The sequence below is a fragment of the Macadamia integrifolia genome, chromosome 3, assembly GCF_013358625.1.
Source record: "Macadamia integrifolia cultivar HAES 741 chromosome 3, SCU_Mint_v3, whole genome shotgun sequence".
Lineage (NCBI taxonomy): Eukaryota > Viridiplantae > Streptophyta > Magnoliopsida > Proteales > Proteaceae > Macadamia > Macadamia integrifolia.
In genome coordinates, this window is record NC_056559.1 from 12,122,517 (window position 1) to 12,137,316 (window position 14,800).

Here is a 14,800-nt window from a genome sequence, read left to right on the forward strand (position 1 = left end):
CGAATACCTGGCCAATACTGGATCGGGCATTGGATCAAGGGTAAAATCGTAAAAAAAAAAAGACCACTTTTTTCTTCTTTTATGAAAAGTAGAGGGCAAAATCATCAGTATCATCCCTGCCCCCAACTCATTTCAGGTAATCACCTGATGCATATCCTATTTTCTGAGTCATCAGCTTATATGGAACAATAATAGAATGGAATAGCTGAAATGCAACATCATCTGTACAGTCCCACGTCTTCATTAGATACAAAAATATCATAATTCCAAGTGAACAACACCCAGCACAGTACAAAAGTTGGGTCTGTAATAACCTCTATACAATTCTGTAAACAGGCCCTTGGATCAACCCTAAGATTTCAATTCCCATACACATACCCATATAAACATGGGGGAATATTTGCAAAAGACCTAACACAATCCCGACCCCTGACAACAAGACCTAAAGGAAAAGAAGACACAAAAGGGTAGGACAGAAATCATGCACAAACTGGCGAACAACACATTTGGTAGCAAAGAGAAGAGACTTGACCTTTCACCTGCATGCTCCACCTTATTGTCTTCCCATCTTTAGATATCAAATTCATTCTACACAATAAATAATAATAATAATAAAAAATAAAAAAAAAAGAGAAAAAAAAAATTGCTCGCTCCGCATATTCATCCAAAGATTTCTTGTGATATACTCCAGGTGCATTCATAAGCGGATACTGCCTATATACATTTTCTTTAAATTACCTCTCCCCAATTTTATACACAATTTCACTTCGCAAGACTTAGAACTCACAGCCACCCTCCCTCATTTGAGCTAAAAGAAACCTGCTTCCAAAAAAGGGTATCAACTCTAACTTGGTTTCTCACCCAAAATTCCCTCTGTAGGGCTCTCTGGTGTATCTCCCAAATAAGATCCATCTGGCTGACGGATACAGATATTCATAGTGTTGGATGGAAAGGGTTCCTGGATGATCTACACAAATGAACATGCAAGTTCTGGTCAGTGAATGCTTGGATTTATAGTTAGATCCCATGATAGTAAAATGGATTGTTAAATAAAGTGGAAAGTTGGAAAGATCTCAGAGAGAAGAGACTTAAACATGACAAAGATGAAAAATAGTTCTACTAATACTAAGTAAGAATATGCCAGGCATAAAAGTCCTGCACAATGAAGCCTATTTATTTACCTGATCACCCTCATTTCCCTCAGAATGGAATAGAATTGGGCGACACCGTTTGTCCTCATTCATCAAGCTAGAATTCTGGAAGTGGGTAACAAGAGCAGTCTTTCCCTGAATTCGAGCATAGGCCAAAGAAGCAACTTTCTCACTGTTGAACTTCTCCCATTTCTTTCCATTAAATGCCTGCAGAATCAATAGATGACCTTAGTTAACTACCCATGTTTCTACTGCATAAATCTTTCCTGAGACTTTTTTGGTAATATCTTTCCAGAGACTAGAGATCCCATATTCATCATTTTGAAGCAGCTGCGATGTTACAATTATGTGGCTTACCAACATGAAACTTAATACAAAAATCCTTTCCCTCTAAGAGCGCAATGTGGTTGAGCTCAAAGTATAGTTTAAACTCCTATCTTCCATTAACTAAAAATTCCATAATCAAAATATAGAAGAAATAAAACATCATTTTCGGGGCTTAACGCAAATTGAACCTCATAGAAGGGGATAATGAGAGAAGGCGACACCATATTGATGAATGCATAGCCTACATTGCATTTGTTCTGCACCCACAAATGGTTATAACCATTAGTCACAATTCAACCCAAGGGAAATTACAAAATATTCCTTACTGGGTCTAGACAGAGTTACCTTAAAATCAATAGGCAAGTAGAGGAAATCATAGGTACCACGGTGATGTTCATCAATGGCAGCTAGCAACATCTTTGAGGTGTACCTGGCACAATCAAAATCACAGAATACCATCAACTTCACACCCGATCCTACAAAATTACAGTCACCATCAATTCAATGAGCAGCAGAAACTGTCTTACTTGTTCGGGATATTTTTTATCATTAGAGTAGTACGAGTATCTTCACCACCAATAATCTTATCCAAGTCAAGCTGGAATTGCTTCTTGCTGTCTATCTGGTTTCCATTGCTTTCAAGCCGCCGACTCCGCCCCCGTTCAGCCAAGCCATCAATGCCAGGGACACCTAGACCAGGATATGGACCACCACCAAGGAACATGGGTCCCATCCTAGGTGAGGACATCACCCTGAAACTGGGGGAACCATTTTCGGATATGTTTCCTGATAAACCAACCCCAGAATTCACACGACCACCAATGCCCATCATGTATCCCCCATCATTGCGGCTTAAGCCCATTCCTCCAAATGCAACTGGACTCAAGAAGGATGTTTCCGGCGATTCTGGGAAATATCCAAAATGTCTCTCTAAAGGAACACCAGATGGGGCAGACCCAACATGATGGTGGTGATGGGATGATGAACCAAGAAAAGGGCCATGTCGACTAGAGTATGGATAGCTCTGTCCCTGTCCATTAGAAGAATAGGAATGCCCCATTGATGGTGTTGGCCAGGCAGAAGAATTCGTGTGCTCCGAGTAAGGATTAGTACTGCCCCATAGAAACTGTGGCCCTGATAATGTTCCAATACCAGATGCACCAGAATTTGAAGGACCAAAAGGAGACACATTCCCAGGACTTGGGCTCAACTTTGACTCTGGACATGGATGGGAATGCTGATAGGCAGCTCCATGAGGTGAGCTAGCACTGTTGAATACTTGATTGACATGGCCGACCCTTCCTTGATCCTTCCCAATAGGTGCTATCTTCATAGAATTTGATCCCAGAGGAGGTAAAATTGAAGCTAATCCAGGCAAATGGTTGCTGGTCGTAGGACTAATGCTTCCCAAACCAGGGGATCGACTCAGAGTTTCCAAAGGGCTATGCTCGACCGGGCTGCTCAGCTGGGCCCAATTACCTGTCATGAATCAAGCAAGGAAATTAACCTCCAGTATACACCTATAAACAATAACAAGAACTTGAACTCAAACCAAAATACAGTAATTAATATATCAAGTACGGAAATTGATCCCGAGAGAGCCTACTTGGAGGAGAATTGGCTATTGGTGAACCCACTTGATGCCTGAAACTCCTAGTTTCATCTTGTTCCAACTCTTGACTCAGTTGCTGCATCAAGCTGCACATACAGGGCATTAAGGCATTAACATTAAAAACTAAAACGATAAACCAGGAATGGTGCACTAGTCAAGCTATGAACTGCAGCTTGGGAAAAAGATACTTGGTTGGACAAGATGACATTATGGGAAAAAGATACCTACATCAGACAATAACAAAGGTGCAAGCTATGAACTGCAACCCTGAGAGTCCAAACTGAGCATATGTAATACTTTACCAGCAATTCATGCAAGATGAGTAATTTTACATGGAATCTATTGACACAGAAAGGTACTTGGTGAAGAAAACAACAATTATGCAATCAACAATGAATAAACCCAAGTGACAATAAACAAACAACAGGATAAAAGTTTTAACATGACACATAAGACAAGCAGATGATACAGACAAGTCAATGAACAAGTTGACCTGATGCAAAACCTGATGAAAAAACAGGGTGTAAAATGCACGAGGCTTCTGCCACTACGGGGTATGGGGAGGGTCAAAATGTACGCAGCCTTACCCCCGCTTCGTGGAGAGGCTGCTTCCATGACTCAAACCTGCGACCACTAGGTTGTAATGGAGCAACCTTACCATTGCGCTGAGGTCTGCCCTCTGCGCAACCTGTAAGCAAAACCTGATGACACATCACTCTGTCAGTCTAGGAGGCCTAGTCAGGGTTGTATTGATTAGATCTATAGACATTCACATTTTTGCCCTTTTAGCAAGAGACAAAAACCCCTGCCCTGATGGCAAGAATATAGTGACTCTCAGAGGGGCATAGTAAGTGCTTTGGGATGCCACATTCTACTTAAAAAACCTCAATAATATTTATGATGCCGCTACGGGTTCTAAAACTGGTATCGGATCGCTTATGGGCCCATTCAATTAGCAAATACCCAAATTACAAGAGAGAATGGAAAATCTGTAACTACTCTCAAGCTTTAAATCAAAGCGGTAGAATTGTAATTTCAGGAACCTCCACTTAGAAGTAGCAAAAGTAACAAAGATGGGTAAAGGGTATTCTTCGAATCAAAGTTAAAATAAGGACACAATGTATTAAAGGACTAAGTGAGGGGTACTATGGGGAAAACATAAAATAAGGATTACACAGCCAACACAATAGGCGGAAGAACCAGAACTGATTTAAGAAGAACTCTCTCTATTCAACCTCCAAGGATTTGAAACTGCAGGATATGGTTTCTGCCCACAGCCCTATGAATTCCAGTAACAAAATCAGCTGATTCAACGGTCTTAGACTAATAGAGCTCTACTGAAACAGGAAACAGGAAACAGGAAACAGTGGGAGTTGCAGGTTCAGGTATGGACCCAGATGGATATCTCACAGAAGGGATGAAACTAGGGGAAAGAAACACAAGATTCAGGTCACCCTAGGGTGAGGATCCGACGCCCAAAATATGAGGGAGAAAGAAGAAGGGATAAAGGAGACGGGATCCTAACAGAGGGTACTGCTGGGTCGTCCAGAACAGAGCATCGGCAGTAGAAAGAATCGCAAGGGAGAGCAAGAGAACTAAAAGAAGATGATGGCAAGATAGCAAAAGAGAGAGAAATAGAGATCGCACAAGGGGGGGGGGGGGGGGGATAGGGAGGAGGTCCACGACTATTGCAACCGTACCCATCCAGCACCATTAACAATCGATCAATCCATTCTTCAAAACTTTCCCAATGACTTGGGTTAAATGGCTATTTATTTAACTGAATTTAAAACTTCCCTAAATAAAATCTAAGACTAAAATAGAAAAAAATCTCCTAATTACTTCCTAAGACCTAAACTAACACAAATAGAAACACAATAAAATTCAAATTTCACTATTCGTCTAATTTAAAAAAAAAAGAGAGAGAGACAGAGAGAGAGAGCGCAACCCAGTGCACGAGGCTCCTGCTCCTGCAAGGAAGAGGGGCAAGTGTGTGCGCAGCCTTACCCCCTGCTTCGTCTAATATCTACCCAAAAATATAAGACTACAAATATTATTCCCAAAATAAATATATCCTCCTAAAATCCTACTAGATCCCAAAAATCAGTTGAACCTAGTTCATCTTGGTCTAAATTGCCAGAAGGGTCAACCCGACTCAGCTATGATTCTGCATCAATTTATTGTTACAGTAATGCGTTGTGCAAGCACAATAAACAGCTTTCATGGGATAAATATGGATTCTTTCGCAGCCAAAATCCAATAAACAGATCATCAGCTTCCAGCCGCAGACAGTGACACGGTGCCACTGGTCTGAGGAGGCCATCAAATTTAACTCGAGTGATTGCTCTTGGGAAAATCCAGTCCATATTAGCATCAGTGTGAAGTTCTGGAACTAGGAGAAACATTTCAGTGTGCAAATTAGCACACTTTTCGGCTTCAAGGTGACAACTTATTTTAGGGTTTTAACACATCACAATAGCACATTTGGAGAGCAAAAGAACGCACAAAGTTATGGTTGATGTCGGGGAAAAGTGGGCTCCCCAGATATTTGGTTTTCTTAGAATGAATGCTGCACATAAAGTGAATGGTAGCCTCGTTGCCTCAGACCTCAAGAAGAGCCTTCTCGCCTAGGTATTGAATTGAAAACTATGATCAGGAACCAAATGGATCACTTTATCAGAAATCAGAATATTAACCTATTGTCCCCAAACTTCATGAGTACTTAGGGGCTGGACAATTTACAGAATTAGTCAAATCTTGGCTCAGATCCTGCTTCTCAATCAGTCTTGAATAACACAGGTTTGACTCAGGACCTCAGTCAAATTACTAATCATCCAATGGACTAAAGAATTACTAGGTCCTATGCAGATGCATATGTATTATATTATTAATTTCTATGTTGGTTTCACAATATTTCTCAAACTTCCATATTTTTATATTTAATTGATTTTAAACTGAATCACAAGTTCAGTTCTTGGTCACCAACTACCGGATCAGCAAAATCAGGTGTGGCTTCCAATTCCAAATCCTCAACCACTTAATTCACGTGTATCACCTTCTCATATTGTAATTTAATTTTATTATATAACCATGCTGTTTCAAACCAAATTCTGCAAGAAATCGCTGGTTTTCCTCCAAAACCTCCAGCCCTAGTTCTAAAATTTATTTACTTCTTCCCAGCAATATTTGAAGTCCTAAACTTTTTTCCAATATGCTATCTGGTCCAAAGGAAGCTGACCACACAAATTTGCATGATAAGTACTGGCATAAAAGTGAGTCAACGGAAACAAAATTCAACATAGGGAAAAGAAGCAGCAAACAGAGGACCCAACCAAAAAAAAAACTTTAAGCTGGTATGGTTTTGAAAAATCCGTAACTAAGGAAAAAGAGAGAAGGAATTGAATTAAATGCATATACGCACTTCCGACGTGCTCCCCCAGGACGACTAGGTTCGAGCTTTATACGTTTCCCAGCTATGTCACTCCTATTTAATGACCGAAGAGCTGCTTCTGCCGCTCTGACATCATAAAACTCGATAAACTTATGGTGCCGCTTATGTGGTGTCTCCCTGATCTGTATTCATGCAATAGGAAACATCAGAAGATATAATCTCACAAAGAATCATTCAGAACAAATATAATATACAAGAACCTGGTTGGAAAACTGAAAGTTAACAAAGTATACAACAAACTACACACCTCTTTAACCTCCCCATAAGCCCCAAATATTTGACGGAGATCATCATTTGACACAGAAGGATCCAAATTAAAGACTACAAGAGTTCCCTGGTTAATATCCTTATCTGATGGGTTATCCTGGAATGGCACAAGAAATAGATGAAATGGAGAGTAAACAATATGAATATTTAATACAAAAGTGGCTAAGGTTTTGTCTAAAACCTTTGGAATTGAAAAATGAATGTCAAGTTTTCTCCGACGCAATGGCTTATTTTGCAAGGCACGCATCGCAGTCCGAGCAGCTCGGATATCATAGTACGATATCATTACAAAGCCCCTGTGCTTGCATGCAGTGTAAAGGGTCCTAATAGCACCATATTGCTAAAAAAGGAAAACAACATCATGATATCAAAACCATGTAACAAAACAAAAAGAAAACGAATTAGAAAACAAAGCTGAGCTGTTCAGGAAAGATGGCAAAGATTCAACATCAGCCAAAGACCAATCATGCTTTGCTTGAATGCTTGCCCAATCAACTTATAGAAGCTGAAGACCAAGCATAGATGATCATGAGGGTAATGAATGAGATAAAAGGCTAGAAAAGGCAATGACTTTAGATACTAGTAATGTAGCATGTACGGTTCTCCCATATCCTTGAAGGTAGAAGAACACCGTCGATATAAGCTTGCTGCCAGCAGAACAATCAACAAACTTCAGCATACAGAGACAACTACCCATAGTTGCCAAGGCGTCGCCTAACCAACATGCCTTGTTGACACTTCACGAGTTTACATTGATATATGTTTATTGTTTTGTTTTTCCAATGAAAATGTATATACTATATCTTATACTTTGCTTATTATATCTTAATACTCTGTTTGTTATATGTTGACTTTCTCAAATTAGGTCATTACTAGCATAATTATATTACATTGCAATAGTATTAAAAATAAAAAAAGAGCAACCCAATGCACAAGGCTCCCGCCACCTTCTATTTTACATATAAGCATAATTATATAAAAAGATCATTGCTATATTACATATATCATATATCGCACACCTAGGGCACCTAGGCGATGCTTAGGCGGTTGCCTTGTCCCTTGGTCAACCCTCTGACACCTTGGGTTGCCTAGTCACCTTGACAACTATGCAAATAGCCAATCCATACTTCTGGCTAGAAATGAAAGCATGCATATAATGGAAAGTTTCTAGCAGACTCATAAAAGTACACTGAGATCTAATACTTATACATATAAAAAAAAAAAATACAGAATACAACTTTTCTTTTGCTAACGATGGGTATCTAAGCCTTCGGCCTAACTAGTCCCACGGGCCCATACTGACCCCACAACTACATGGATTGATTCATACCGAGGTTGAATGAGAACCATTCAACTTTCACCGAGAGCAGAGAAGAGCACTAAACACCCCCATGCCCCAAGAAGATGAGAGGAGTCGAACTCAAAACCACATGCTTCCTGAGGCAAAGGTCCCTTGCCAATTCAGCTATATCCTTGGTGTTAACAAAGGAATATAACTATATAAGAAACACAAGAGACATTAGGGGATACTCAAGGATAGTCATAAAGAACTTTTTCAGTATTCAGACGAGCGAAAAATACAGTCTTCAAAGTATGGATACTACCATCAGCCATGTAAATTGAGAAGAGCAGGATACATGCACAAGTAGAGAAAGACATGCAGTTGGCATGAACTGAGGGACCAAAAATTCAGGAAACAAGATGACAACTAAATTATAATGGTAATTAAGAAAAGCAATAAGAACTACATTCAGTAATTACGTGGTCCAAGAATCACACTATCTTACTTCTAAGAGTGGACATCTAAGCCCTACATGATAATACAAAGGGAACAGCATGAGATAAATAAAATGTTCAACTACACTCTTTGTAAGAGGTGTGACGGTATATTTGTATCTTGTATACAAGGTATTCCAAGCAAAACTATAGCCCCGATGTTTTGAGATGAAACATTTAAAACTTATATTTTATTTGAGGTTACAATCATGGCCATTGGATCTCAATGTTCCCTACCAATCCCCAAGACACCCATACCAAATTTCAACCAAACAAGGATAACCCTGACTATCCTACTCAAGCAGACAGAATTACAGCTTGTTGTATTCAATGAACAATTGAAGTGAAGTATCATTGAGATCATCATCTAACTGTTTGACAGATGACTAGATCCTATATAAATATGAATTTAAGCATAGTAACAACCATAGATCAGTGATACATACTAAAAGAAGATTCTGTCTGAATGAAAGCTTGGTAAGGGTAGGAGAGCTCCCCCCCTTCAGGAATTATTGTACAATCTTATTCAAGGGCTACATAAAATTCAGTAGGAAGTGAAGTAGACCAAAAAACATTAAAACTTTTGTATGGTGACTCACCTAAAGTCTAATCAGTGAATCATGAGGCCTATGGATGGTATATCTTGATTGGGAGCAAGGTCCAAGGCTACAGTATGGACATGGATTCTGCTTTAGAAGTTCTCAACTTTTAGTTCAATGGATGATATTATAAATCTCAGAACTCACTTGCTAAGAACAACAAAAGTATATGTGAAAATATGCGTGCCCATAAGTGAAAACTATGTTTACTATATTCCACATCAAATGCAATCCTCAGGAACTGCCATGGGGGCCATCTCTCTTGAGCCAATAAATAACACGGAGCTTAAGCAACTAGCAAAAACAACTCCAGCAGCATTCCATGTTCAAGCTGGCTGTGAAATTTGCTGATGAGATCTCCAAACCATTGAATTAAACAAAGATAGGTTCTTTCATTGAAAATAATTAGCTGAACTATCTGAAATCATGTCCTGTCCTTCAAAGTTAACAAAAAGAAATTCCCAATAGAAAATGCTAAAACAATCAAATAGAGACAATATAAAACTAAACAATCATCAACCAATACTGAGTAGGGTATGAATAAAAGAATAACCAAAATCAAGCTGAAATGAGATTTCACTGACCTCAAAGAGAGTTCTCAATTCCGAATCCTCAACATTACTATTGATGTTCCGCACGAATAATGTTCTAGAAGGATGTTCTCCATAGGGGTGCTCCCCGGCAACCGCTCCACCACCATTTGGAATACCATACTGACTATTCCCATTAATAGAACCACCATCAGATATGGCTGCCTTTGACATACTCGCAGTGATGCTCTCCTGCAGATCAAAGTCCATTTCCATACCCCCTCCACTGCCAAAAAGATCATACTCATCCAAGTCCTCTAGTTGACTAGGCAGGTCACTCAGATCAAAATCATCCATTATACCAGCTAAAAGCTCATCCTCATCATCAGGAAGAAGGCTACCAATTGCATTTGGCCCATCATCTTCCAGAGAATCCTTACCTTCATCATCTTGATGTGGTTTATTTAAGATAGCTGATCCGTCATCTGCAGATTGACCACTGTGCTCCAAGTCTGCAAAGTTCACTGTAATTAAAATAAATAAATAAATAAAAATAAAAAAAAATAAAAGGGTGAAAACTGTTCTGTCAGTGCATAACTCTGTGCAGAATCTACAAAGAAGAGCCAATGCATACACTTTTCATGTCGAAGAACAGGTAAGGAGCTTGAGAAAAGGCTGGCATCACTTGACGCATGATATGTATCAGATCCAGATGGAATCCCCCATGCACTGCTTCCAACGTTTCGGGTAATATTAAATGATGGAATTTTGGAAGGACCTGCAACAACAAAATTATCAATAAATATATGGCACAGTATAAATAGAGGCAATCGCCATTAGTTATCTAACATCAGTGGAGGAAGATATGGAGAGCTGCTGAAGCTACCTGAGACTGAAATATCAGCAGGCTGCTCCATTTGCCCACCTTCTGCCAAAGGGAAAAAAGAAAAAAAAAACAGAAGACCACCAAATCCTGAGATTGTTCGCTAGGAGAAAAAAAAAAAACACTCAGCAAATTAATGTAATACACAGATGCAAATAGTTCTTTAGTCTAAAAAAACAATCAATACTACTCTGATTGTGAAAACAGCAGGCATTTACCAGCTCAGATGCTTTTGCACAGAATATTAGCCCAGCAGCACAAAATATAATCTGATCATTACAAAATCCAAATGCTGATGTTATATTGTGAAACCTCATATATTTATTAATAAAAATTCAAATACACCGATATCCACTCTCCAGCTCCAGGATGAGCTTCAGGAGTTATCCAGCTAGACAACACTCAACTACCTAACCACATTAAGTTAGTTCAATCAATTTAGTCAACAGGAAACCATGCCAAACAGGTAGCTCAGTAAGAACTTAAGAGCTGGCCTGAAGAGAGTCCTATGATAGAAGCTATATTTAGAAGCTACAGATAAACCTATGATGGAGAACCAAATTCCAAATCCTAGCAGAGGTTGAAGCATTTAATGGTTTCGCGGGACTGAATGTCAAAAAGAAGAACAACTAGATGGGCTTACATCCATTCCCGTACCAATACATGCCATAATGTACTACACTAGATAAACTAATTTTCCACAAACCGTCCCTTGGAAACAGGAAAAGACGAACCAAAGCATATAATAAAACAGAACCACATGGAATAATTTATAGCAACAATAGACAATTCGAAGACAAAACAGTTACTCTCATCAGTAAAGTCACAGCTGAGAGTTGCAATAATCAAAGTGACTCCAAATACCCCCAATTTTCCCTCACCATTAAGAACCCAACAAATATGTCGGCAATAATTGAGCTACAGAAACCAAAAAAAAAAAAAAAATGTAAAACTCCAAAATTTATCACACCTTCAACAAAAAGTGGCCGATCAGAAACCAACCCATTGAATGATCGATCAATCTTGAAGAAATAAAAGTGGGATCAAGAAAAGACCACTTACCGAATGAATCACTCGTGGAAGAACCCTAGTACAAGAAGGTCACAGGTGGTCCGAAACATAGTACAGAAAAAACGAAAAAAAAAAAACCCTAAAATTCATTTCAAACAAACCCTGAATTCATAGGAGAAACAATTGGAGCAACTCCATTACAGTTAAATCTTTTGAAAGATTCGTAAAGGAAATCTTGTCCTGAAGAGTATAATAAGCAGAGAGACATTTGTTTCTTCTACTCCTCTACTTCCTCTTCTCTCGCCGAGAATACAGAGAGAGAAAGAAAGCTGATTGGATTTGGACAACAAAAAACATAGTGTAGGAGCAGAGAACTTATCGAACAGACGAAGTTCCTCACAAACAATTCTCTCTCTTTCCCCACTCACTCCGCAGGTGGAGATTCTGCTGTATTTGAATCAGGTTTGGCGTCCGTTGACACAACACTACTAAACTCTTTCAATTCGGGATAATGAGATTTACAAAGGAAACTTTCTTATTGGTTAATTTCAAACCTACATTTTCCACCTCTACTTTCCATTAAATTACTATATTCCCACTGGGCTGGTTGATTTGCGCCTCTGGGTTTTTTGCAGTAAAAACATTTCTTCGGCTTTTGCTGTGTCTCTGTCTCTGATATGATATCATAATCCACTAAGAATAGTGAATTTGCAGTCTCCTCGACACAATAACTAAAGCCAAACAGCCCCTTCACCCCTTAGGTGACAACGACGGTCCTAAATCTTGTCGGGTTTTAGCCGTTTCGGTTGAAATCAGTGTATCGGTGGAGGTTGGATTGGATGGATCGAATTTGAATCGGATGTGTTTGGATCTAGATATTTTCTGGCTGATATGAATACCCCTAAACGAATACAAATGCGGATTGAATTCAGATTGTCAACCATCCGTTTACTCTTTGACTTGTGTAATCTCGATCTTTCTCCCCTCAATGAATATAATTTGCTCTTAATCCATCTTTCGAAGTTATTTTTAACTATTTTCCTCATTCTCTAGAACCTGTTTAAACTTCAAGAACCTTCAAAATTATTAATTGATTACTTAATCTGATCAGATAATTATTTTCTGCATAATTCTGATTTTAATCCGAATACCCTTTAACCAGATACGGATACCTCTACACGAATAAGAATGCAAAATTGAATTCAGATTTTGACTATCCATTTACATCCCTACTGGGATCCTCTATCACGTGACATAACTTGCAGCGCAAATCCAAGGGTTGGGAACCCCTTGGGCTGCATGCCTAAGGGTTCCTAGCCCTAGGATCTATGCTACCCTATAGCGTGCTACATATGAGCCCAATCCATTGATGGACCTTGAGATGTCAGTAGTTTCGGCAGTTTTTGTCGAAATTTCATCTAAAAGTAAGAGGTGAGTTTTTTTTTTTTTTTTTCAATTCTAAATCCAAAAAAAAAAAATACTTGATTTTGACCAAATTTTGAAATTTTCAACTCAAATTTCCGATTTATCGAAACCTGATATTTTAAACCTTGGTGATAGCATGAGTGAGCAATTTACAAAATGTCATTATAATATAATCCCTAGGCAATAGTGGCTTGTCTATAATTTAGTGGGTATAATCAAAGAGGAATCTAGTTCGTAAATGTGTAAATATAATAAGGGAAAAAAGTATAACTCATCTCCTTAACACAAAATTCTGCATAGAATGATATGGATTCACAAATGACATTTGTGAAATTTTTCTTAATGTCTACTCTACATTTAGTGGCTTCAATTGAATTAGGATATATTAGCTTTCTTTAGTATATCTTGATTTGCTCTCTCGACCAAGCCAAAACAGAAGGGTCCATATTAGTGATTTTGCTTTCTGATGGAACCCATGACGTTGAAATACTTGTTTATTTACGAGTTGATTAGCGAAATTGTGAGAAGTTTTTCTATTTTTACCTATTTTTTATTTCTTTTAGTTACCAATAAAAAATAATCATTTTTCTTTTCATTATAAACAAAGGCTTCTTACTTAGATCCTTTGTTTTCTCATCTACAACAAAACCCTGATAGTTGGGTTAGTGCAAACAGTCCATCTAACATCTTTTGGGATGGCAATGGTTTTAACTCAATGTTTGGTTCTCTTTTGACACTTGATTAGCTAATAGGCTAGAAAGGGTTGCTGATGTAGAGGACTACCAGCTTTGATTGGCGCTTTAAGCCTTTCTCAGTCATGTAAGCTTTTTTCTACAATAGAGGCCATGTACAAAAGCTAGCCCCTAATCCAATGGCCTTGATAACCTTATCAATGAAAAAAAAAAAAAACAATTCATCCTTGCAAGTGAAATTTTGTCTTAGTTATATTAAGGGAAAAAGTTTTCCTTTAGTTTTACCACCAAAAAGAAAAAGAAAAAAGAAAAAAAAATTCTCCTCAACTTGTTGCCAAGAGGAGCAGGCTTCCGAAAAGACAATTAATCGAGGAATAAGCAAAAGATTTGCAAGAAGTACAGATTGGAGGCTTTTAATCGTTCTCCACCCTTTGAGTCGTGAGAGTTCCATCATATTTTTCATACCAAACCTCTCATATGGGAGCTCAAAATCAGCTATGACTTCGAAAAAACCTTCACATAGGATAATCTTATACAGTCAATTGTTAATTTATCAATGAATACGGGTTGGCCAACTAGACTAGCAAATCGACCACGAGAACTAACTCCCCACAAATAAAGCTATAGAGTTGGAAACCTTACCCACATTAGGATCGAGCTCACTGATTTGGTCTCCAAACTCACACTTGGCGACCACATTTTCAAAATCAAGAGCTTGCTGTCATAAATCTAGGACCCCATATCTATAATATTTTGATGAGCTTCAGAGCTTTGAAAGTCAAAATAAAAAACGTTGGTGTTCTAACCAAAGATCTGCATAGTTTCTACTGCTTTCCATCTATTTGCAACAATGTAATCGCCGCAAATTATCATGCATGAAAAAAAAAGTATACAAATTAAGGTCATTATTATTCTACCCCCACGTAGGGGTGGGGCTCATCTATTGCACAGTAGAAGGGGCAGCTCAGATCCAACGCCCTAGAGCAACTAGAGGCATGCGCTTGTATGTTGGGTTTCATACCGAGGTGCTCCAAGGCGTTGGATCTGAGTTGCAGTCTCTATTGCAAAGTAGAAGA

The 14,800-nt window shown here is 38.6% G+C and overlaps 1 protein-coding gene across 6 annotated transcripts; it reads right to left on the minus strand.

The window, feature by feature from the left end:
* Positions 1–202: 202 nt before the first annotated feature.
* On the minus strand, positions 203–12,090 carry LOC122073821 (protein MEI2-like 5). 6 transcript variants are annotated; one of them, XM_042638468.1, is made up of 14 exons: positions 11,659–12,089; positions 10,815–10,865; positions 10,600–10,641; positions 10,348–10,491; positions 9,768–10,237; positions 6,990–7,148; positions 6,789–6,905; positions 6,512–6,663; positions 3,085–3,176; positions 2,006–2,957; positions 1,824–1,908; positions 1,667–1,735; positions 1,182–1,358; positions 203–967 (listed from the first exon to the last, which is right to left on the minus strand). In XM_042638468.1, the coding sequence occupies exons 3-14, from the start codon at positions 10,628–10,630 to the stop codon at positions 845–847; spliced, it is 2,571 nt and encodes an 856-aa protein (XP_042494402.1). In that variant the 5' UTR covers positions 10,631–10,641; positions 10,815–10,865; positions 11,659–12,089; the 3' UTR covers positions 203–844. The 6 variants fall into 6 exon arrangements, with proteins under 6 accessions (XP_042494402.1, XP_042494401.1, XP_042494403.1 ...); XM_042638467.1 differs by having other exon boundaries at positions 10,815–11,514; XM_042638469.1 differs by having other exon boundaries at positions 11,412–12,089.
* Positions 12,091–14,800: the final 2,710 nt, after the last annotated feature.